General features: G+C 33.6%; 1 protein-coding gene across 3 annotated transcripts in view; it reads right to left on the bottom strand.

Moving 5' to 3' along the window:
• The window catches only part of CSMD3 (CUB and Sushi multiple domains 3), a gene marked incomplete at both ends in the record, with an annotated part of 576,542 nt that overhangs the window by 356,953 nt on the left and 195,211 nt on the right, over window positions 1-24,378 (bottom strand). For all 3 annotated transcript variants that reach the window (XM_084217912.1, XM_084217913.1, XM_084217914.1), the window contains one exon: window positions 8,672-8,784. In XM_084217912.1, coding sequence (XP_084074038.1) covers window positions 8,672-8,784 — 113 coding nt within the window. The remainder of the gene's footprint in view (window positions 1-8,671; window positions 8,785-24,378) is intronic.

Below are 24,378 nucleotides of genomic sequence, written 5' to 3'. Positions count from 1 at the left end.
TGAGTGAGGAAGAGGAAGAGAAGGAAATGGGAGTAAGTCTTCCAGCAGAAATAAATCAAATGCATCTGATATCAGTGACACTATTAATTTTAGCATTTTAAATCTTCTTTCTAAAGTTAGACCATATCAGGTTTATTTAATGTACAGTAAACTTATAATGGTGAAAACCATTAATAAACTAACTTGAATGGCTTCTTGCATTCAATTATTAATAATAATTAATAAGAAATAGCTTTCACAGCTGAAAAATATAAATAATTTAATAAAAAGCCCAAGCATATAATGAGAACATTTGCACGTCAAAATTTTTTCAAGAGGAAGCAAAATGTTGCAACATTTAATCTCACCACTAAATATTCTGAATGTAAACAAGTGTTTTATTCCAGGTTTTTCTTTCAGCTGTTTTATCCTCATGAAAAGAACAGATTGTCAGGGCAATACTTTACCCTCTTTAGTGGCTATGAAACATACAGATGTGTAGGTTAATGTATTAATGTCTTGACCTAATCAATATGAAAAATTTGAAGGTCCTACACACTCTAGAGTTTATCCACAATTGAATTTTAGTGGACTTCCTTAGATGAAATGTTTTAATAGGTGTATTATACATATATATACACACAAATATATACAGATATACATTAATAGAGGTAAAAATGTAAATATATTATATACATTTTAATAAATTTTAAATATTTTTCATATGTTGATATAGGTATACATATATGTGTGTATATATGTATATATTTTTCTATCTATATAAATAAGATCACTAAAACCACACTGAGGTTTAAATAATTCTTTTCCTTCCAGAAACCAGAATTCTTCATATTACCTATGGATTTTATAGTTTCATAATAACATTTTCCTAGTTTTTTTATTTGTTTGAAATCTTGTATTTAATTTCAATTTCTAAATTCCTGAGCTTTCAACCAAAGTGACCCAAATAAAGAAAATGCTTTCTAAGCATTACCTAAATTGAAATAAAGAGTAATTCAATCCTTTTTTCTTGTCTTTTGCAGAGGAGTTGCAATTACTTACAGTCGGTAGTACATAAAGTACTATCATTTACTCTTTTTTAAACAATAAAGAGGAGTATATATGTAGAATAGTAAATTAAACAGAAAGATATTTTTGAATTTTTGAATAATTTTTGAATGCCCCTAAAATATCTGAGGTTTTTCTTTATGGTAAATATTAAATTAAGAAGATCCATTAAATCATTAAAAATGGAAAGGACAACTCTTTACTGCATCATTTAATGCTCGTTCCAGAATAAATTACAATCTATCAAATTAAATATTAGCAGAGACTACCATGTCTTAATATTTAACATTGGTTCTATTGACTATTTTAAATGAAATATGATGTTACTTGAAGTAAAAATAAATGAATTAAAATTTTAAAATTAAATCTCTCTGGGTCCATATTCAGTATCAGAACTACCAATAGTGGTCTTAGCAAAACTTATCATTGAGGGAATTCTAAAAGTTCTTTAAATCTGGAGATGGTCAACAAAATGTAATATTTTTTCCCCTCTCAACTTGATTAGAACAAAGTCAATGCCATTCTGTGCACTGTAACTGTGTGGGTATATAATTGTGAATAAAAGACATCTCAAGGGTGTAAAGGTGAAAAATAATCTGTTTAGAAAATGTACCTCAGTATGAGATGAAGTGGAGCAGAAAGACCTGGGAGCATGAAAATCCACTAAAAACATTTACTTATATGACAATGTATGCAATTTAAGCTCTTGTTATGCCTGGAGATAAAAAAAAAAAAAAAGAAAACTTCTGAGAAGCTCTGGTAATTTCAGTCTATGAAGAGAGGATAGCTTTCTTCTGCATCCATTGCAAAACCAGGTAGCTATCTGTGCTGTATTGACAAAAGAATTTCAAGGTCTTAAAAGTCACAGATTCACAATTCTGATAACTAAGTATCTGTCTTAAAAAGTAAATATCTGTAATCTGTCAAATATATTATCAATGGAAGCAGCAACTTATTTGCACTGGCCTACGCAGAAGATAAAGCCCCTGTCAAAGTAGTAGACTTCTACAAATGCGACCCAAGAGATGCAGTACTTTTCTTTTTCCTAGGGAATCTCAAGCCCTTGAGATTTAATACCTTCTGGTATTAAAAAAACCCATTTAAGTAAGTGATTAGTAAATGCAAACTGAGATTAAAAACCCACATTTGTGCGACTGTAGTTGCACTAGGCATACAAATTATTAGAATAAATGCATATCTAGTCATTGCATTCAGTGAAATGTAGTGTTTTAATTAATTTTAAAGCATACATCTAAGAAAGGATATAATAGATGCCTATATGCTGTTTCTTCCTTCCCGTCTTTCAGCTTCTATGCCAGAATGGCATGGTGTCCTGGTTCTTGCTAAAACAGAATGAATTTTCTTCCTAGATGCTGCTATAGTGCTATGTTTTGGTTTTAGGATGAGAATAGCACACTGATGTTTTAGTTCTTGCTAAGCAGTGCTCACTGTGAGTCAAGGACTTTTCAGCTTCTCATGCAGCTCTGCCAGCAAGGAGGCTGAGGGTGCACAAAAAGCTGAAAAGGAACACAGCTGGGAGAGCTGACCCCAAGAGGCCAAAGGAATGTTCCATACCACATGACAATCATGCTGAACAGGGGACGAGGCAACTTGTCTGGGAGGTGGCAAGCGCTGCTCAGGGAGTGGAATGAAATTGGTTGGCAGGTGGCGAGTTGCTGTGTGCTTCACTAGTTTTGTAGATTCTTTTATCATTATTCCCTAATGAAACTACTACTTTCCCATCATTTTATGTCATGTTAAATTGACTCTATCTCAATCCATGAGTTTTACCTTTTTTCTGACTCTCTCCACTGTCTCACTGGGAGCAGCTTAGTGTTTTGTGTCTGACATACTAAACACACCATGTGATCTCCTGCAAGTTCTAACTTGTCAGCACCACACAGATATCTCTTCTACTCTAGAACATATCTACCCAACATCTACCATGAGGTCAGCTGAATCACTCTGAAACCCCCACTGGCAGGATTAGCAAGGTATGGGGAAGGCTCAGTTACCCATACATAATTTCAATTGGAGACATTTTTTAATTTCATAACATACGTCTTGGTAACACCTTGGTTTGTTTGCCCAAAGAACTTCTGCACTTCCGCCACTGCCAAAGAAACATTGGGGATCTTGGGTGATTTCTGTGATGCACCAGTGCACATATATACAGGCACAATTCCTCACAGCTCTCAAGCTTTAATGGATATGCAGATACCTATAGGTGTCAAAAAAAAAATCTTACCTATGTTATGTCTCTGTTACTGCTGCTAGTATTTCAGCAGTAGTACAGTGTAGTGTTTGTTACAATAGCTTTTGAGATAAGAAATGAATGACAAAATCCTGATTAAATTGCCTAATGTTGTGAAAAAAGTGATACAGACAGTTTCCCCTTCTAGCAACTCTAGCCGTGATGTTGTAAGGCAGCTTAGTACTATTGTTCTTTACCTGATTGGCAATTGCTTTACATTCTTTCTGAAAGCAAAACCAAGAAAAAAAAATTAAGACGAGCTAACACCATAAATAATTTATGGATGAAGATACATTTCTATTCATAAACAAAATGACAGAAAGAAAAAGAAAGTAACAATAGAAAATCAAGCAGAGTAAGAAGAAACTTTTCAACATATTTTTCTTCATATTTCATTTAAGGTGCTCACATTTATCCAACCTCAGCTCCACACAGTTGGTTGCAAAGTATGAAGGAGAGTAACCATTTGCATACCTTTAAATATGAGCAAGACAACTAAGTATTATTCTGTTCTGAAATGCTCTTGTATGTGTTTCATAGCTTAATTTATATTTTCCTATAAGCAAATATTCTTAATGGACAGCAAATGTGTTTGTTCACTCAATTTATGTATTTTATACTATTTTGCTCAAAGTGGAAGCATGTGTTTGCACATGGCTTAAACAGAGGTAAAAAACAAGGGAAGGAAACAAAATCAGTTAAGAAATGGATTTCACAAGTGAAATGATTAGCAATTGTATGACTACTGTTGAAACCTTCCAGAGCTTAAGGAAGGATGAAGGGAGAGAGTGAGAGGAAAAGGATACTGGATCTAAAAAGATAGCAAAGTTATAGATGCTTAAAGTAATATCTAACTATCAGAAAATGAAGATTTTTTTTTCCTGAAAGCCTTTTCTGAATCTGGGTATGCTTGATATAAAGAAAATTGAAGTTTGTGTATGCCAGTCAGTAAGACCAGATGCTGTGAAGCTAACTTAATCCCTTCTGCCCACTTAGATAATATTATGGATTCATACATAAATGATGGAGTGTAAAAAGTAACCAAGAGAAGGCAGCCACCAAAAGGAACTGGAAATGGAAGGAGTAAAAGAGCGCAACTAATTTTAGAAACAGCAAAAGAGGATTAGTGGTGCCAAGAAACAGTAAAGCAGCTACTTCTAGAAGATCCAAAGAAGCTTTTGTTCTACTTCAGCCAACAGTTTCTGACTCAAAGGGAGTTTTAACAAGGCAACAAGAAGAGAAAGCATCAAGGCAAGGAACTCTCAGTGAATAGAAAGAAGTGCTGAAACACAGATGACCAGACAAGCAAGGATGTGTGGGTCATGACACCACAACCTAGGTAAGGAAATATTTTAATCCTCCGCTAATTGAAATTTCTAACTGAAATTTCTCTTCTAATAACATTGGTTATTTTTTGCCAATGTATTTTAAATATTGTATAAATTAATACCTTTCATGAACAAAATTGCCTATTAAAAGAAAGTAATACATATAACTCACATGACTGTTTACTTCAATGAAGCTGAGAGCTTCCCCCAGTTTCATGTACCTCATCAGATTTCATTTTTTCTGTATAAGTAAATTTAAAAAAAAACTTTAAGGGCCTTTAAGACCCACACCCGTTTGCAAGGTCTTAAACAGAAAATTAGGAAAATATATTTAATGACATTAAAAATGTGTTTAGAAAAAATTATATAATACCCTAGCTTTTCTATTTTTTTGTTGCTGTGTTTGGTTTTTTTCTGTAGGCAACTATATTTTGACTTTTCGGTGCATCACTTTTAGTCTTCTTTTCAAACATCTAGGCCAAAATAGCTTTGGGTATTACACTGAAGATCAGCTAGGTGAGGATGCCCAATGAAAAAGAATCTTAAAAACCAGTTTTCATAAACTTAAGAGAATAGAAGGGAATAAGACTGTAATTAGTATAAATGGCAGAGGTTTGGTAGCAGAGGGGTATAGGGCTGAACATGTCACCTCTCCCTTCAGCAGGCACTAAGCTGTCCCATGCTGGTCACAACTGGCCACATCTGGCTCCATAATGGACCCACCACAGGACACAACTGAGTCCATCAGTAGAATTTGTGACACTTCTCTGAAGATGTATTTAAGAGAAGGCAATAAACACTGAGGGAAAGGAACAAGCTCAGAGCATGCATGCTACATTCCAGAGCTAGTAATAACCCTCAAAGGGTATTACATGCAGTCTATGGATAACCCACACAGAAGCAGGTTCTCCCCCTGTGACAATGATCCATGGTCAATGCACATCAAGGCAGAAGAAAGGAGAAAGAGGGCAAAAATGGAAGAAGAAAAGAGTGAGAAATGAGGAGCAGCAGAAATGAACTCTACACTTTGACGTGAACCTCCTGCACTGGCTATCACATCAACAGAAACAAAGAGTAATAGAGGAAGTGTTTGGAATGAAGATAAGCTTTCAGAAGAGGAGAGTAAGGGTGTTTTTCATAATATATTTACTATCTATTTTCCAACACCCAAAACAGTCATTGAAGGTTTTATAATAAGGCCATTTTTTCCAGGACAGTTGTTGATGAGTGATATGCCACATCTTCATTCCAACCTTGTTCTTCCTATTTTCAGCCCCATTGTACTCTGAGGATGGCATGAGTGATTGAGTGAGTGAGTGAGTGAGTGAGTGAGTGAGTGAGTGAGTGAGTGAGTGAGTGATGGTGAGAGGGGCTCATTGCTACTTATGGTAAAACCATGACCCAAATACACTAACAATATGTGTATTAGTGTGAACAAAATCAGTAAACCAAGGGAGTGATTAGTTGAAAAGGGTACTGCAGTGCCACGCAGTGACAGGCTAAAATTATGCAGTATTCTGAAGTTCAGAATTTGAAGTCCAAGTCCTCAAAAATAGGCTAAAGAGAATTAAACTAGAGGAAGCACTAAGAAATTAGTAAGTCTGTTTATAGTGGTAATATGCAGCAAATACTATGTTTCAGGAACTCAGAAAGAAGTTACAGTCAATCTAGTTTAATTAAGCAGGGAAGGACCTAGGTTTCAACACAGATACTACTGTGTAGCACTCTGATAAAAAAAGCTATTGAAAGAATTAACATATTCCCTCTCAAAAGTAAAGCAGAAATAAACTCTTGAAAAAAAATCAAGCCCTTATACTACATGGCATTTTGCAACTTTTTACATTTTTATCACTTATCTGATTTTCAAAAAACACATCAGAAAATAAGTTAAATTAAAGTTTGAAAATTGTCATTACAAAAAGGCCTAAAGTAATCTTTAACTGAAAAAATTAAGGTTATTGTTCTCAAAAACCTGAAATATTTTTTTCTATATATTTAATCTTTATTTTTTAAGTGTAGGAAGGTTTTTTTAAATATATCCCATCCCTAGAAGTGTTCAGAGCAGAGTTTGGGCAACCTGGTCTAGTGGAAGCTTCCCTGCTCCTGGCACAGGGGTTGTAACTAGATGATCTTAAAGCTCTTCCAACCTTAACCATTCTATGATATTCATTTAATTTTCTTGCATTCTCTCCTTTAGTCTACCATTGACGTACCAGAAAATACACAACCCTATTATCTGAAAATGAGTTTTTCTGTTTTCTACTACCAAGGTTATTTTTTATTTATCATACAGGCTTGAGTATGCACACTTAATTCCTTTACATGCTGATTTTTTCTACTGCCTACATTTATTTTAGAGTTGCAAAAGACATTTTCTTCATTTTAAGAATGGTGGGATGTTGCAGCATTTGACAACTTGGTATTTAGTCCACTTTAACATACATTCAGTAATACACAATTAAATATGAAATGAGCAAACCAAAATAGTAAAAAAACCTATTATTTAATCACTACATTCTTAGGCAGTCAGGAGAAAGAGAAGACACACAGCATATTCAAATTTCCCACACCTACCAACTCAAACATTTTATGGGTCTTGGATATAACACATTTTTAAAAATAAACATAAGCCTGTTCTCTTTCATTAGCTATTACCTTACATTTTTGGCAGGGATGCATGTATGTTTACTATGAAACATTGTTTGTTCTTCTTTTCTCACTAGCTCCAGAGAAACAGCTCAACAATCTGAAACATTTCACTTAAACCACCAAAATAGTTATTACAAGGCTTCTGATTGTGGGGTAGATTTATTAGAGAGAATTCCTACTTCCTATTTTTTTACAGTCCCATAAGCTAGCAACGTCTTAGTAGAGAGTGGTTTATCATACATGGTATGAAGGATATCATGCAAAAAATGAGTCAATGTTTTCATAAATCATTATAGCAGCCCTGAAGCTACATTAAGAAAACTTCTTTCATATACATTCATTCAGAATACACATTCCAGAACATCTAAGAATTCAGGAAGTCCAAATAAAGATATACAATAGCTGCTGAAAATAGTAATCAATTTTTTCTGTTCTAGTTAAGAATATACTATCTGAGGTAATCACACAGAGCTGTAAAACTTGCTATTATCAAAGATCAAATTAAAAACATTAGTCATAAGCTTTAGCTAATTGGAATTTTTATGTTACTTGACTAATTTCATCAGATTCTGAAAAACTTTCTATAAATAATTTCTTCATATGCTAGATTTGCTATAAGCAACCATAAAAGAAATTCCTGAACTAGATCTTGATAGGAATGTTATGATGTTTTTCATCAGATAAATAAAAAAATACAAAAACACAAAAAGAGATTACTGTTCCCTGAAGATCCATTGATACACTGTGAATATTGAAAAATTTTATTTACAGTATTACCTTGCACTACTGACATTTAGTTTTCATTAGCACTTCATAATTAGAATGACCTTGTTTCAAACAGCGACATTCCCAAAATTATGCTTCAGGGGCTTTCACTCTTGCTCAAAATAAATGCTTGGTCATAAAAACTGTGGGTAAGAATCTTTCTGGTTAATTAAACCTTTAATAATACAAAGTATTAAAAAACATTGTCAAAAATAATAGTGATTAAATGCTACTTTAGTAAACAGAAACTTTACTGCTTTACAAATATGACATATAACTATAGAGTCATTCCCATAATTTAATGATAAAGACATTCTCTCTGTTACTCTTCCACAATATTTTTCAGAATATTAGGACTATTTTAAAAGCTAAGTACTTGCACAGGCTAAAGTAAAGCAGGGATGTCCCATAATATTTTTTGGTAACTGAATTTAGGTACACTAGATAATACGCCACACATATTCTAACAGACTGTAATTTGATATAGCAGGTTGAAAAACAAACTAAACCTTTATGAGAGGCTTTTTTTTTTTTTTTTTTTAAGTAACCCTTCCCATTTCCTAAAAGTTCAGGGACTATTTTTTCTAACAAATACAGGAAAAATTAAAATTTATTTCTTTAAATGTACCTTGGTAGTGGGCACTAAATCCACGGTATCGGTGATTGCTATCTGTTACAAAATGTAGTCTCAGCCAGTTTTTGTTGCTTATTACTGGAGGAGGTATATTCATTCCAGAGAGCCTGAAATAAAACAAATAAATAAAAAATATTTATAAAGGATTTCAATATTATCAGGAAAACTTTTATATTCAAACTGGCATTCATTGACATGCCCTCTGTGGTACTTTTTATTTATTGGTTAGTAGCATTTTAACAAGCATGAACAGACAAAATTGTACAATATGCCTGACCAAGTGATGGGATACAAATCAGTGCTAAGCCAGAAACTACCCAACCATGTTATTGATCAGGCACAGCACTATAAAGATGAAAGTACATGGCACTCAGGCTAGAAGGAATTTGTGTCAACATAGGTCAGATAATGTGCAAGACAGAACACTGCTCTGGTCCCAGGGAAAGGTTTGTACCTGGTGACTTTCACCTTCAAGATGTGGAAGAAGAGAGCTAAGATTATGCAAAGCACTATGTAACATGACAAAATAGACATCTGCTTTCCAAGAGTAAGTAATTCTCTATATTCAGGGTATAAAGATAAAAGAAATATTCCATCACTGGTGTGGATTTTAAAATTAGTTATTAGATGTACAAGAAGAGGAGGGAATTGTAGTGGATTGACCCCAGCTAGCAGTCAGGCACCACACAGCTGCTCACTCCTACCCTTCCCTGCCCCAAACAATTGTAAGGGGAGAGAACAGGAAGAGCAAAAGCAAGACAGACACTTCAAAAGACAATTTAGTAAGTGAAGAGTTGAGAAAAAAAGGAAGTGATACAAAAGCAATAATTCACCATATTCCACAAGTAGATCAATCAAAATGGTCTCCAATGATTAGCAGCTGTCTCTCACCACCTCTAATATTTTATTGCTGACCATGAAGTTATATGATATGAAATATCCTTTTGGTCAATTTGTCTCTGTTGAATTTTTTTCCCTTCCCAGTATCCTGCCTATGCCAGGTCTCCCTACAAAGAAGGAGGAGGGGACAAAGAAAGCCTTGATGCTGTGCAAGCATGGCTCAGAAGTAGCCACTACCTTGTTGTGCTATCAACTGTGTTTTAACCACAAACCCAAATTATAGCACCTTATGGGCTTCTATGAAAAAAATTAACTATGAGCCATTAGACCCAGTATACAAAATTACCTGGATTTTTTACTGTTTTGGTTTTCTGTTTGTTTTTTAGGATAAGGATATTGCTCCAATTATAGTAGCATTCATCTTGACTGGCTCATTAAGAAAGAATGTTTGAATTTAAGGTCTTTTTTGTTTGGGGGTTTTAGTGGGATTTTTTTGTTGGTTTGTTTGTTTTTTGTTGTTGTTATTTTATTTTTAAATGAGATGTCATGTTATAAAGAAGGTGAATAAAGTTTAGATAGAAAATTCTTCCATCAAGCCAGTAATTCAATATACATTTCTCACCAAAACCAGAGAGATAAGTTATATCTTCAGAATGTCAACATACTTACCTATGCTCTTCTATTTAGATATAAACAGAACTCTTCCTGTAGTTAAAATAAAATACTAGCCCACAAGTATGCCATTTTATGTTCAGACATAATGGATTCCTATTTTATTTTGAGAAAAACTCTATTCATAATAAATCAATTCTGAAGTTATTTTTTTGAGTGAAATAAAACCCCAAACCTTGCTTAAATAAAACACTAATAACTTTGTATAGGTACTATTCTGTGAAGAAGACTTTTGAAATAATAATAATTTAGAGGTAGTGTTCTTTTCACCTTTTCCCACCCCCTTTACCTCAAAACAAAACACATTTAAGATAACTTCCCAAATTTCTGAAACTGTAGTAATACCCTTGTTCCCTCAGACACTGATATAAATGACATATGTTGACTGATACCACAGACTATTAAAACTTCTTCACATACTTGCAAAAGAATGATTTTGTACTGTGGAAACATATTAGCTCACATAATTCATTTCCATTGAATGACACATAGAATCTAAGTTTTTTAAGTTTATGAAATTGGCTTCAAATTTCAGATCCAAAAAATCCGGATGATGAAGTTAAAAAAAAAAACAGCCAATCAAATGAAAAAAAAATGTTATTAGATTGCAACAGAATGCACATTGCTCTGTGCCAATTAAAGTCATGTGCACTAGCATATATATAAAATGTAAGAGGCAGAAGCATACACCTTTGAGTGTACATAAAATATTTCTGCATTTCCTTGTGAATTTAGAATGAAACACACATTTTAACAGCTATAAAGTCACTCTAGCAGCTACAAATTTCTTCTTATAGATGTAAGAAGTGTACTTCAATTTGTGGCATGTTTTTTGGAAGGTAGAGGTTAGGGTATCCTTTTTGGTACAGCTATTTCTCACTATAATAATATTACCTAATGATGCAAAAGGAAGTAGTTCTTTTATTTAAATTCTCACTCTATAAATAGTTGTTAGGCAATATAGAGATAGAGGCAACAACCTTTTGCTGCTTGCATATTTTAGAATAAACCTATTACTAAAAAAGGTCTTACTAAACAATTGAAATAAAATAAGTCTGTAAAACACATTTCCTAACCCATATTTTGACTCATCTATATTCTGCCTATAAGAAGGTTTCTCTTCAATAATCACAAAACTGTATGAAAAAAAAATTGCAAGTTTATTGTCCAAGGCATGAGAAAATATTACCCTAGATATTTAAATATGTTCACAGTAAAAGACTAATTTTGTTTCTAAAATAAGTAAAAATATAGCTAACCTATCAAATCAGGTATTTATTAATATATCTATCCTTGATTTGCTGACCTCTATTTAAATTCACAGTTCCTACAATTCAATTTTTACAGTTCATGAGTTCTATGGGATTCTTCCCAGAAAGTACATTTGCAAACTGACAAAATTGATTATGTGGACATAATTGTCCCTTTTCTCATATCAATTTATCTTCTCAGCAAATTATAAAGCTGTTCACCATTACAATAATACATTGGCAGCCCAACCTACTTCTGTGTCAGTTACTATTCCAAGTAGTTATGCTGCATCATCTACAATATTTTCCTAAAGTTCAAAGTAAAACACCATATCTTCCATAAAGGAAACACAGCTGTCTCATCTTTTATAATTCAAAAAATGTAGCTCCCTCTCAAGCTGCACAGAATCCTGCATAGTAAATTTCAGTCAACAGAGAGTAGGCTGCCCTTCTGCAGATGTCTTTCATAAACTCTTAGAAATGTTCATGGAGAATCTTGGCTGTGAATCAGAGATTTAAAGTATGTTACCACTATGTGCAGTCAACAGCATTGACTGTTATCTACTGTAAATGTATTTGAAAAAGGAAGTGCTTTCTGAAACAATGCACCTTTGTTGTTAAACAAGGGACTTACAGAAGTGTAAAACTGCATGTGGATATGTCAGTGAAGTTCCCATCTATGCACTTAATTTGTGTGCAAACCATGGTTTACAGAAAAAATAAGGGACCAACATTTTTGAGAATCAAAATTTCATTCTTCTTGCACTTCATTACAGCAATCTGCCTCTACTCCCTTCCTTTGTACACTATTTAGGTAGTAATTTTTTAAAAAATCACCTGTTTTGTGCTAATTCTGATCCAGTGAAGTCAATTAGCATTTTATTTGCCCTCAGAATACTAATACATAATTCCGACCTTATGTTGTAAAATGGAATTCAGAGTTGGTGTGGTTTTTTAATAGCATAGTGTACATCCTTTATTTCTTCCAGAAAAGGAACAGTGTACATTTACTTTCATGTTTGAAATGTACACTGTCAGATGGCTATAATCTTGACAAGTAATTTAAACATTCCCATCTTGCTCATGCACCAGACTTTAGCTTTAATTTCTAAAAGTCATTTAAAATGACAGTTCCTACAAACATATTGTCACTGATTGTCACAGTTATCAATACGCTGATTATTATGATGTAATGCAGGCCTTAACTTAGTCATTCAATATGTCCAAAAATATTCCAAAGAGAAAAAAATTTTGCTTTTCTTTAAAAAAATATACAGCAAACTTTTCCCAAAACTTCTTAATTAAGCATATAGTTTCTACATTTCCTCATATCCCAGATTCACAGATATTGAATTAATTTTAAAAAATAATAATTGAGGTTGATACCACACCTATAAACAGTGCTGAAACCCTTTCTAATTCCACCAAAGCCTTATGCTAATAAAGACTTACATCCAAGCATGACTTAGTGTACACATAGATCTCATTACTCATATACATGTACTACAAAATCCTAAATTATTGTTTTGATGCAAACTGCAGCTGTGTGCATTCTTTCTTATTGGCATTATTTGCATGTTTAAATAAAACCACTGTATATAAAGCTTTGATTTAAAAAGGGCAAATTATCACACCTTTTGATAAGGCCTATGCAAGTTCATATATGTGCTATTGGGGCTTAATACTTACACAGCATAATACACAAAAAGAGAGAGTAGCCACCTTTCCCTTGAAAGGAGAGGACAGACATACTCAACAGAACAGTACCTGATCAATGACCTCTCTGGTTTGGTTAAATTATGCTTAAATTAGGCAGTACTTGTATTAAATATAAATTTGAAGTAGCAACATCTTACAGCTTATTGTGTCTCCTGTATTTGTATACAACATATACTCACTAAAATACTTCTGGGACCCTTTCTTTTGTTCTTCATGACTGCCTTGAGCCCATAAAGCAACACCTCTCATAACAAGATTCATAATAAACATCTTTTGCAAAGGATCCACCCCACAATGCAGATTTAGGGGCACAAGATTAAAACTCATATCTCTCATTTAATAAATCCATATCTGTTTAAAACAAGCAGTTACACACTAGAGAAGCAAAGCTGATGTCAACGCAATATTTAATATATTACTCGATCTGAAAGATCCTGAATGATTTAATGATTAAGTTAACATATTGCTCCTGTTGCACCAACTCAGTTTGTATGATGTTTACACTGAAGTTCAGACACTAACCTAATTTAACTCTTTGGTTAAGCACTAAAAGAGTAAGTATTTTGTAGGACTAGGCATATCAATATTTTTTTTAATGTTTTCAATTTCACTGATGAGTTTAATGACTCTTTATAGATGTGTGTTTCCATTGCATGACAGCTTTGTTTACTGGCCTTTTTTTTCCTGGAAATGTTCTATCCAAATTATATTAAATCATTTCAGAGCAAGGACACTGCTCTGACCTATATTGTAAAAAAGCAAAGAAAGCTGCACCACCTTCTTATATTTCTTACAAAATCTATTGCTGTCTAAACTGATAACTCAGGATTTAAATATTTTTGAAGGTATCACATAAATATTAAATGCTAATAGGCATTTTCTGTTGTCTTTGGATAAATACAAAGGTCAAAAAAATGGATAATTGCCTGTAAATTTTTCTTCTGTGAAGAATTTCCAACATAAGTATTTTAAGAGCTGTGGTTTCCTTAGTATTTTAATTGTAGCTTACATTCATGTAATACTAACATTTATAATATTAGTATATTTGTATTTCAGAAAAAGACTAAAGGAGACATCTCTGTGACAGAAGCTGTAAAAATTTAATGTAAGTTGAGTTTTTCATTTAGTCATATATATGAAACTCAGACTGCTGGTGGGCTGCATCAGGGCTGCTCTTGTGTGTGCAGTCAATATGCTCAAGTCATTAATTCCCTGCAAGATTAAGGAATTGTCCATCTTGTGAGATAGACTGGCTTCAGAAAAGAGACTAATTTGAAAGGTAATTACAATATCAAAATAAGCAATTTCCCAGATGAGACTTCAAATGATGAAAACAAAAATAACACAGGAAGAGAAAGATTAACTTGGAAATAAAGCAAGCATATAAATAAAGAAAACAAAAAAAGAAGAGGATTAAGTTATTATTCTGCATTGCCATAGTCTAGTATCCAGTCATAATAAATGACAGAACACATCATTCCAAGGAGAAATTAAATGGTCATAATTCAGTATTTAAAGAGGAAAGAAAAAAAGTCTCTTCCTAAAACAAGCTCCTTCTCAATGGTCAATAGTCAATAGAAAAGTAAAGTGCCCAATAGAAGAGACTCTAAAATCTACCTTTTTAACAGATTTTTGAGGGCAAAAGATAACCCAAGTCTTAAGTGGTTATGAAGTTATTAAAATACCTAATTCTTATGGTCAGTCCCTGTAATATTTATAGCAAGACTGAGCATTTTATGTATTTGAGAATGAGGACACTCAAAAGTTTGATATTATATTAATTGTTGTTTCCATATCTCAGAACTGCAGCCAATGAATGACAAAAAGCAGGTTATTATTTTTAGAACAGTAAATTGCCACTCTTCAAATTTAGACTCATGAGCTATTTAGAACTAAACTGAGGTTTTAGGTTGAAACTTAACTGCAATCACTTATTTCTGATTTATAAAACAAAAAAATGAAAACTTAAGTGAGTGTTTGCAAGGAAGAGGAAAAAAAGTTCTACATTATTTAACCTTGAAAAAAATACTTTTCTGTAAAGTACTTTAATAATCTATTGATTACAGTTATTCATCTAGATGGATAAAAATAATTCACCCTTTGACTCTTTTTGTCAAGTGCATTATGATATCTGAAAGACCAAAAAAAAAGGTCTTTGTCTTAAAAATGTGAGTGTTGAAATATATGAAAGCTTTGTCTTGCCTTTGCAATGCTGGAAAAAGTTCAATTTTAGAGCAGAGTCACTGTCATATAAAGCAGTTCCATGAGAAGCCTGTGTATGATCATTAGGGACTTAATAAAGGTCCAAATGATGATTAATTAAAGTTTTTAGTACTGGGGATATGAAATGTTGAAAAGTGTCAAGATTAAGAAATACTTTTTAAATTCAGAAGTTGATTGCACCCCATAAAGCCAGATGTTCCAATGTGAAAGTTTTCCAACTAATCTCTTGACTTGACAGAATAATAAAGTATTATATAAATACTTTATATAGAAAATTATTTCTATATAGAAATAAAGTATTTATATATATAAAGTATATATATATATATATATATATATATACATATATATATATATATATAATAAAGTATATAAATATAAATAAAGAGGTAAGGAGCCTTCTAAACACAGAACTGTTAGCTCATGATACATGTAATCTTTTCTTTGTGACATAAAATAGCACTGATGGACAGTGGTGTGTACTGATTGCCTGCAGGCCTAGCACAAGCTGCTGATTCTCATATAGATGTCAGCATCTTAGAAGGAGTAATTTTTCATAAATATGATGCAAATACCTTATGTACCAAGTGACCTTGCACTCACAACTCAATTTCCTTGAGCTTATCACAGAAACAATATAAATACATATTAACTTCAGCTGGGCTGCACATTCTGGTTAATACATGGGTCTTTCTACCACACAAGCTGCGACAAGTTGCACAAACAGCTCATTGGTGTAATTGGTGAGACCAAGCTCAGGACAGTCAATAAAGAGCAGAGGCAGAGAAGTCTGGATGCTCCACTGAGAAGGTCCAGGCCCCCTGGTACAGGCTGTGCAGTTTAGGCCTCCCACAAAGGCACTGATCCTGCTGGCCCAGAAGTACGATAAGATGGACACCAAGAACTGTCCCAGGATGTTTTTTTACCTGCACATGATAAATCAAACTGTTTCTAGAATCCCAAATCTGAGGGTCTTGGCAGGAGAGCAGAGGACCCTGGACAGGTATAAAGATGAATGCTATTATCTGAGCATTTTCCATGGAATCCTGCTGGTTTCTTCCCCCTACTTTCACAGCTAATCTAAATAAAACTATATTGAATACAACTTCACAAAGTATGTGACCAATACTTCTTTGGGTAACAGTCAAACTGAATAACTGGGACTATTACCTGTGAGAGGCTTGTATCATTTACCTCTCTTAAAATGTTGCCACACTCAATTTCAATTATGTTTTCAATTCTATATAAGAAATTGTTTTACTTACAAGTATTGCCTGAATGGGAGAAGGAAGCTTGTTCTTGAGTCTTTCTGGTAAGTGTCAATAAAAGAATGAAACGAAATACTCAAAAATATTACACTTGCCCTACACTTTGATATTCTGCAATAGTATTTGTTACACACAAAATCTTGTTGGGATAGCAGAGCCCCATGTCAAAATTATTATTAGTCCAATTAATGCTTTAACAGACTAACAGTCTAAATATTGAAAAGTCTCATTAATACTATCAGTAATTAATTTATTTAAATAAATTTTTCTAAAATCTATTTCTTTTCTTGGGTGTTATGTCTAAATTTTAAGTGTCCCTCTGTACCCTGAGATCAACACTTCATTCTTTCCTAAAGAGAAGGGAAATTTTTTTATTGTGAGTTATTCTGCCCTTCTAGTGCACTCTGGTGAGGCCCCAGTTGGAATACTGCATCTAGCTCTGATGTTCCCACCACAAGAAGGACATAAATCTGTTGGAGTACAGAGGGGGTCCATGAAAATGATTAGAGGGATGAGGAATGGCTGAGAGAATTGATATTTCTCAGCCTGGAGAAGAAATGGCACCTAGGTGACTTTACTGTGGCCTTTCTGCACCTGAAAAGAATGTACAAGAAAGCTTGAAAGGAATTTTGACAAGGTCATGCAGTGATAGAACAAGGAAAGTGGCATGAAATTAAAAGAGAGTGGGTTTATATAAAATATTAGAAATTTTTTACTGTAAGGATGGTGAGGCACCAGACCATGTTACCAGAAGCTGTAGATACTCTATCCCTGGGAGAGGTCATGGCCAGGCTGGATGGAGTTGCAAGTAACCTGGTCTGGCAGATGGTGTCCCTGCCCACAGCAGAGAGGTTGGAACTAGACCATCTTTAGGGTCCTTCCAATCCACACCACTCTATGATTCTATGATCAGTATCCTGAGATCATCATGATACCACTCTCCTTCCTTAGTCTTGAGTCATCCTTGAGCTATCTGATGCCTCCTAAACAGAATCTGTTTTTTCTCATTGGTTCCCAGCCTTCTCAAGATCCAATTATCATAGAGGCCCAACATGTGTTGCACATCAACTGCTTAGGGTTGTCAAACATTTGGTATACATGATAGTCATAGAGTGACTTGATCAGTAGACAAAGAAAAGATAAAAACAACTCAGGTTAAGGCACTTCAGAAGAGTCCTAAGAGAATCCAGCTCAATCAATACATGGCCATACAAGACGTGTGACCACTTCCCAATAATAAAGCAAAAGCCATGTTTGCTGACTTATCAGTTGCTATCAATATGGCCAGATGGACACTAAAGAAACATGGAGGCATTAGAAATAGGAAGCAAAGTGTGCTTACCTATGAAGCTAATTCTCCTTTAACTTCTTTCCATGATCCTTAGTATTTCATGTAAATAAAGTAGGCAAAATGAACGCCTCATATAGGTATGTGGTGGTCAAACTGGTAAAAGAGTCTAATTGTATTCTCTGTAGTGCAGAGAAGGAAATTGGAATTTCCCAATGAAGGGAAATTGGCATGCAGCTCTGGATGGTGATAAAGTTTAAAATATAAGTCAATTTACTCCCACTCTGCAGCAAAATTAAGAACCCCATGGGTCTTATAAGAAAAAGTGCTTCTAGACTAAGTTTTCTTGAGAATCTGCCACTCTAATTGCTCATATTTAGATATGCAAAATGCAAATGTATCTTAAAAGAGTTGTTCCTTAACATTAGAATAAAAATTTGAAATGCTGTCATTTTAAGTATGAGTCAGTTATATTATTTCATCTTTTAAGGGTGATAATAAGACAGTCCTGAAATGCCTTTAAAGAACAACTCATCAATACAAAGTAAGAGGGTAAACATTAAACATTTCAATTCAAACTACAGGTGATCTTTTTCTGAGACTTCACTTCCTCCTTTCTTCCTCCCATTTCTTCCCTTTGAAAATATATGAAGGTAGATACTGAAATCTGCCGGGAAAGGCTCATTTTACTGCATAGTTTAAATACAATTGTCAAAGAATCCATGCGGATTACTCACAGAACCATTTACCTTAGCTTTCACCTTCTGTGGAAGGTAGGTGGATTAATATTTTGTTCAGCTATACACTGTGCAAGAACTTTCTTCTATACAGCCAACATTGTGTCTCCTTCCAATTCTACTGGATCTATCACATTAGACATTTAATTTTTTTAATTGATTACATTTATCTGTAGTGATTTTTTCCCCCTTCTTCAATATATCTATAAGAAATTTCTTAATAATTTTATACTTTCATTTCTAAGTGTTTGACAAATACCAAGAAACTAACATTCTTTATGTTATGAGGATGATGATGATGATGATGATGATGATGATGATAGTAATAACAACAATTTTTAAATTTCCAACACACAGATAATATTTTTTCTCCACCACAAAATCTAAGAAAAAATCAGAAACTGCCTGGGCTGTAAGGGTACCTTCTTGACCTTGGCTTGGTCTGCCTCGGGATTCTGTTAAGTCTCTGCCTTGTATCCAGGAACCCCATTCCAGCTCAGCCTAAGACTGCTTCAGTTCTATCCTTGGTTATCTCTCTTAGACTGGGCTCCTGGAGGGATCCTGGACCTGGTTTATCACTTACCACGTTGGAGGCTGTTACTTGAACTTTAAGTCCCTGTGTTCAGCCTCTGGAGGACTGCAAACAAACAGGAAATATGGCTTTTTTAGAGTCTCTCTTGGCTCCCAGCTATCCCTGCCTTTCTCCCATTGCTTCTAGATAGAAATAGATTTCAAATCTCCCAATTAAACTGGTCTAATCATTGAAACTGCTTTCTATGACAATTTATGTCCCTTAATCAACACTAGGAATTTACTGTTTTTCTGTGTACTTGATCATACCTCTCTTTACCATATTTGTAACCTTCAAATTCAAAAGTTGTCTGACTCTATTTAGGGAATTATTTCTCAGTTTCTTCTGTATGAAGAATAAATAAGATGTTGTGATAAAATTAAATGTGGATATCATACACCTCCATTGCCTTTACTTCATAACATATAAGCAACAAAATTTCTTTAAAACTAAGAACCAAAGCTTTGAAATTATCTGAGTAATAAGGGGCACGATAGTTTACATTTAGCCCTATTAGATAGTAATTAAAAAGGAAGAAGGGGATTGGGCAAGTAGTATCAGCATGCATGCAGAACACCTAATTTTGAGAGAAATGACATTTGCACTTTACAAGATTTTAGACTAATTCCTCGTTTGATGGTTCTTAATGAAAAAACCTCCAAATGGAATCATTAACAACACATGATCCATTTCTACTTATATGAATAGGTGTGATTTAGTAATCTAAATTGGTTCCCCTTGGGGATCTTGTCAAAGGAAGCTTTCATAACAGAAACTGTGAAACTTGGAGGTTGTACTGAGTTTGAGTCGCAAGGTTTTGGTAGAAGTGGCTTCTGCGAGAAGTGCTAGGAGCTTGCCCTATGTCCACCAGAACACATGCCAGTTGGCTGCCAGATGGATCCACCGAGGGCCAAGGAAGAGCCCTCCAGTGACAGTGATAACACCTCTAGAATACCATATTTAGAAGAGGGAAAAACTGCTGCACAACTGCAGTTGGAAGAAAGGATTGAGAATATGTGAGCAAAATGGCTTTGCAGACACCAAGGCACTGAAGGAGGAAAGAGAGCTGGTGTCCGGGTGTTGGAGAAGTTTCTCCTGAAGCTTGTGTGAAGACAATGGGGAGGCAAGCTGTCCTCAGAAAAGTAGTGTAAAAAGCACTGAATATCTCTTTCTCTAACCTGGCAGAGACATAAAAATACCAGCAGCTGAAGTCAATGATAAACACATAGAAAATGTATTGTTCCCCTATTTTTGCAACAATGGTGAGTAACTATCAGAGCAGATTAAAAAAAAAAAAAGGAAGAGTTAAGTATTTTACTTAAGTATCTTAAAGTATCTTTAAGAGAAGACTGGTTTGGTTTTTGATTTCTTTCTTTAATTAGCATAGAAAAGCAAATGAAATGCACAAGACTCTCATTTACTGGAGGGGGCAGTAGATGATCCACTAATTCTTTCTGGCACTAAACCCTGTATCTGTGAAACACATATTGAATCTTAAAAATTAGGAGAGTTCCTTCTCTCATTCAAAGACAATGCCTTTCTTACTGACCTCTGACACTAGTAACTGAAATTCTCTCTTCTGTTCTTTACTAGGAACACACGACCTCTTCTGTTCTGTTTATATTCTGGAGATTACTGGCATATCTAGACAATGAAGAGCAACACCTCTGAGATATTCAAGTCAGCTCCAAGCACCTCATTAAATCTGAGTTCTGGACATCATACATCTGCGTTACAGTTTGAATTGCTGGAGACCACACAATGTGGATATCAGACACCAAATGAATGAGCACCAGAGCCCTTCCCCTTTGTGCCACATAAGTAACAAGCTGGACTTAAAACACTCCTGTGTTTCAAACTGAAAAAACATTCAGAGATATTCATGCACTCAAAAGCATGAATATTTGCAGAGAGCAAGGATTCCTATTGTTAGAGCTGTACTGCTTCCAATTCTAGACCTAGGCTGGTATGACACTGAACTGAACCCTGTAGATAAACATGAACTGATGTATGTGTAAAGAAAATCCAGGCAAAACTCCACTGATTTACAAGAGATCATGTTGAAAATGATTCACCAAACTTTAGTATTGATTATTGAGTTTTCATGTGCTAAGACATCCAGAAAAAACCAAGGACATTTTTTCAGTGTGTTTTATCTTTTAGAAAAAGAAATATACAAAGAATTTTAAAAAGCAGTATTTGTTTCAAATCTTGTGGAAAATGAGACCGGGAATTTTGGTTTCTTAAGTTGAAGCATAAGCAAGTATAAGTGTAAAAATTATTTATGTCAATTTTTAATAGACAGGTGTGTGTAAAATTACAATTTTTGGGTTTTTTTGAAAAATAAATGTTGCTCTCAGAGATGAGAATACGCTTTGGGATACTGCATGGGTCTGACTGCTAGCTACCTGCTGTTTCCAGTAAATCAGCCAGTGAACAAGCCACGACACAGCATTTTCATCTCTCCATGATTTGACACCATGTATCAGAAATAAATATTTATTATTTAACTTTTAAAAAAAAGACATCATACTCTCCATAAACAGAGGCTGTATTAAAGATTTAAGAGCAATAAATGTCTAAAAAAATGGTACAACAAGAAATTATGAAAAAACAAGAATGTATAAGATTGTCCACAACACTATAAAATCCCATAGTCTACTTTTTAATTGGGGGCAATTATTATTATTAGAAAAACAAAAGGTGATTGATAATTGAAAGTACTTTAAATTAATTTTGCTATATAAATCTGTGTTACTCAAAAAACTCCTTGGATTCAAAAATCTTCAATTTACAGCTGAAAGAGATATAAAAAAGAATTAAATAAATGTTTGTTCCTTAGAAAGTAAAACTAAAGTTTTCATTGTCCTATAAGCAAATATAACTTGTTCTTAACCCTCATGTCTTTGCCTCTCCCTCTGCCACAAAAAAATGAACCAAGTAGATGTGCTTAGTAATGTGGCTTTTACAAGGAACACAAAATATGTATTATAATATTTCTTTTAGATAAAATAATGGAATTGCTCAGTATATTGACTAATAAATATGAAAGCTTTGCTAAAGAAAAAAATACCAAGTTTATAAAATTTATCAATATTCTGTTTAGAATGAAATATCTTACTACTCTAAGAAATTCTGGTATCCTAGTTGAACAGCCAGCTCATTATGCAGATTTTCCAGACTGGAGCAGATTTTAAGTAAGTGTTCTTTACAAGAATGATTTTTATTTACTTTACCACATAAATAAAGTATAACAGCAAAAACTGAAGTTACCAAAAGAAACCTTTGTTCATGAAATTTGAATGGAAATTGATATATTCTAATTTATGCAGTAAAAAGAGAATATCAGTTTTAAAATAGCTTGTATCAGAGTCTATTATCTATTAGATATGATGCCTTTACTGATATTAGTGGTAATGAGATAAAGTTATCTGAATACCTTGAGAAACTCTTCTGAAAAATATGAGTTGAAAAATTTCCAAATACTCAGATGTAATAACTGACAAAAGATAGTTGGTCACTAATTCACATGCTATACATTAAGACTGACCTTGGAAGTACTGACTTATGAGAATGCAATTATTAGAAAGTTAACCAGAGATGGGGAGGTGAAAGCAAGCTTAGGCTACACAACTGTGCCAGTATTCTTTAGTCCCAACCCTTAATACCATTCTAGCATGACTCACCAAACAAATGTTGGGTCTGCTGAGCTACACCACCTGATGATTTAATATTGTTTCTATTTTTTTTAAATTTATTTTATCAAGATATACTAGGAAATACCCCCTCAGAAAATATGAAAATATTTGTGTTAACTGCTAACACAGTTTTAAAGTCTGTATCAATATCAAGTTATTTTTAAAATAACATCAATGCACAATTTTTTTCCAGCTAAATAAGTATTCAACCCTTTTCAGAATCTTTATTAACCGTACCTTCAACTTATGAAAGCTGTGTGCTTGTATAGATGCAGAGCATATACTATAAAAGCAATTTACTTTTGCACACATAAAAGCATGTGCACACAAGGACACACTGTTCAATAACTTTTCTTATGAATATTTATTTTTTTTTGTATTTTCTTGATCTATTTAATCACTATTAGTCCTCTTACTGGGCATTTAGTCCTTATTTGATATTTGCTCCTATGCCTTCTTTATTCAGCCTACAGCATTTTGTACTTCTCTGAAGTAAATTTCACATGTTCAAGTTCACTTTGATTTATCAGCATTATTTTGAAGCATATTGCTGTCCTTTAAAAAGCCTATAACTCTTCATATTGACCTTATTGATATTTATGTATGATTCCTCTTCCACTGAGATATTGAAAAAATATTTAACATTATCAGGCCTAGATCTAATCCATTTAAGATGCAACACAACATGACTTACAGAGACTAAACAGTACATATTCTTTGTGTGCCTTTTCCCAGTTAAGTACACCATATATTTACAGACAACACTGACTCTTTTTTCTGCTAGTTTGTAACAAAAAATTGGTTAATAAAATAATTGATTTTTTCATTCTGTAGTTTTTCATCACTTACTCCATTATTTTTACATGGTTCAGAATGAACTCTCTCTATTACAAATTCCCACATGTCCATTTCCTTTGCCCCCTGTTTCTTTTTTTCACTGAGGAACCAATTTTTCTTGTTTTCTCTTTCTTTGTAATGTAGTTACAAGCTCTCTCCATCATTGTCTTTTATATCCTTTGGTAATTGTAATTCAGCAACTGTGACAGTCTTTCTTACTGTATTTTCAAAGATTCTTAGTATCTTATGCTTTTATTCATTAGTCATGTGGTCTCACCTTTTGCAAAACTTCATTCTGCTCTGTATATCTTTATGACTGCACCAGTAGCTTTAAAGGTCTCTTACTATGATATATATCTTTCTTTTGAAATAGAATAGCCTGTTATTATGTACTTGATATATTCACTTCCACTTACTGCCAGATCTCTGGTGGATTATATTAACCCCTTAATTTTTAAAGTAGTTTTGGTAGGTTTTCTAACGCCTGATGTCCTTCTCCCTAGTTTTGATGTCTATTTACCCGTAAGCAGCAATAAAATTCCATTCAAACTGCCTTAATCCTTCATATTTTTAAACAAATACTTTTTTTTGCATAAAA

This window comes from Fringilla coelebs (genome assembly GCF_963513975.1).
Source record: "Fringilla coelebs genome assembly, chromosome: 1".
Taxonomy (NCBI): domain Eukaryota; kingdom Metazoa; phylum Chordata; class Aves; order Passeriformes; family Fringillidae; genus Fringilla; species Fringilla coelebs.
This window is presented reverse-complemented; position numbering and strand designations above follow the sequence as displayed.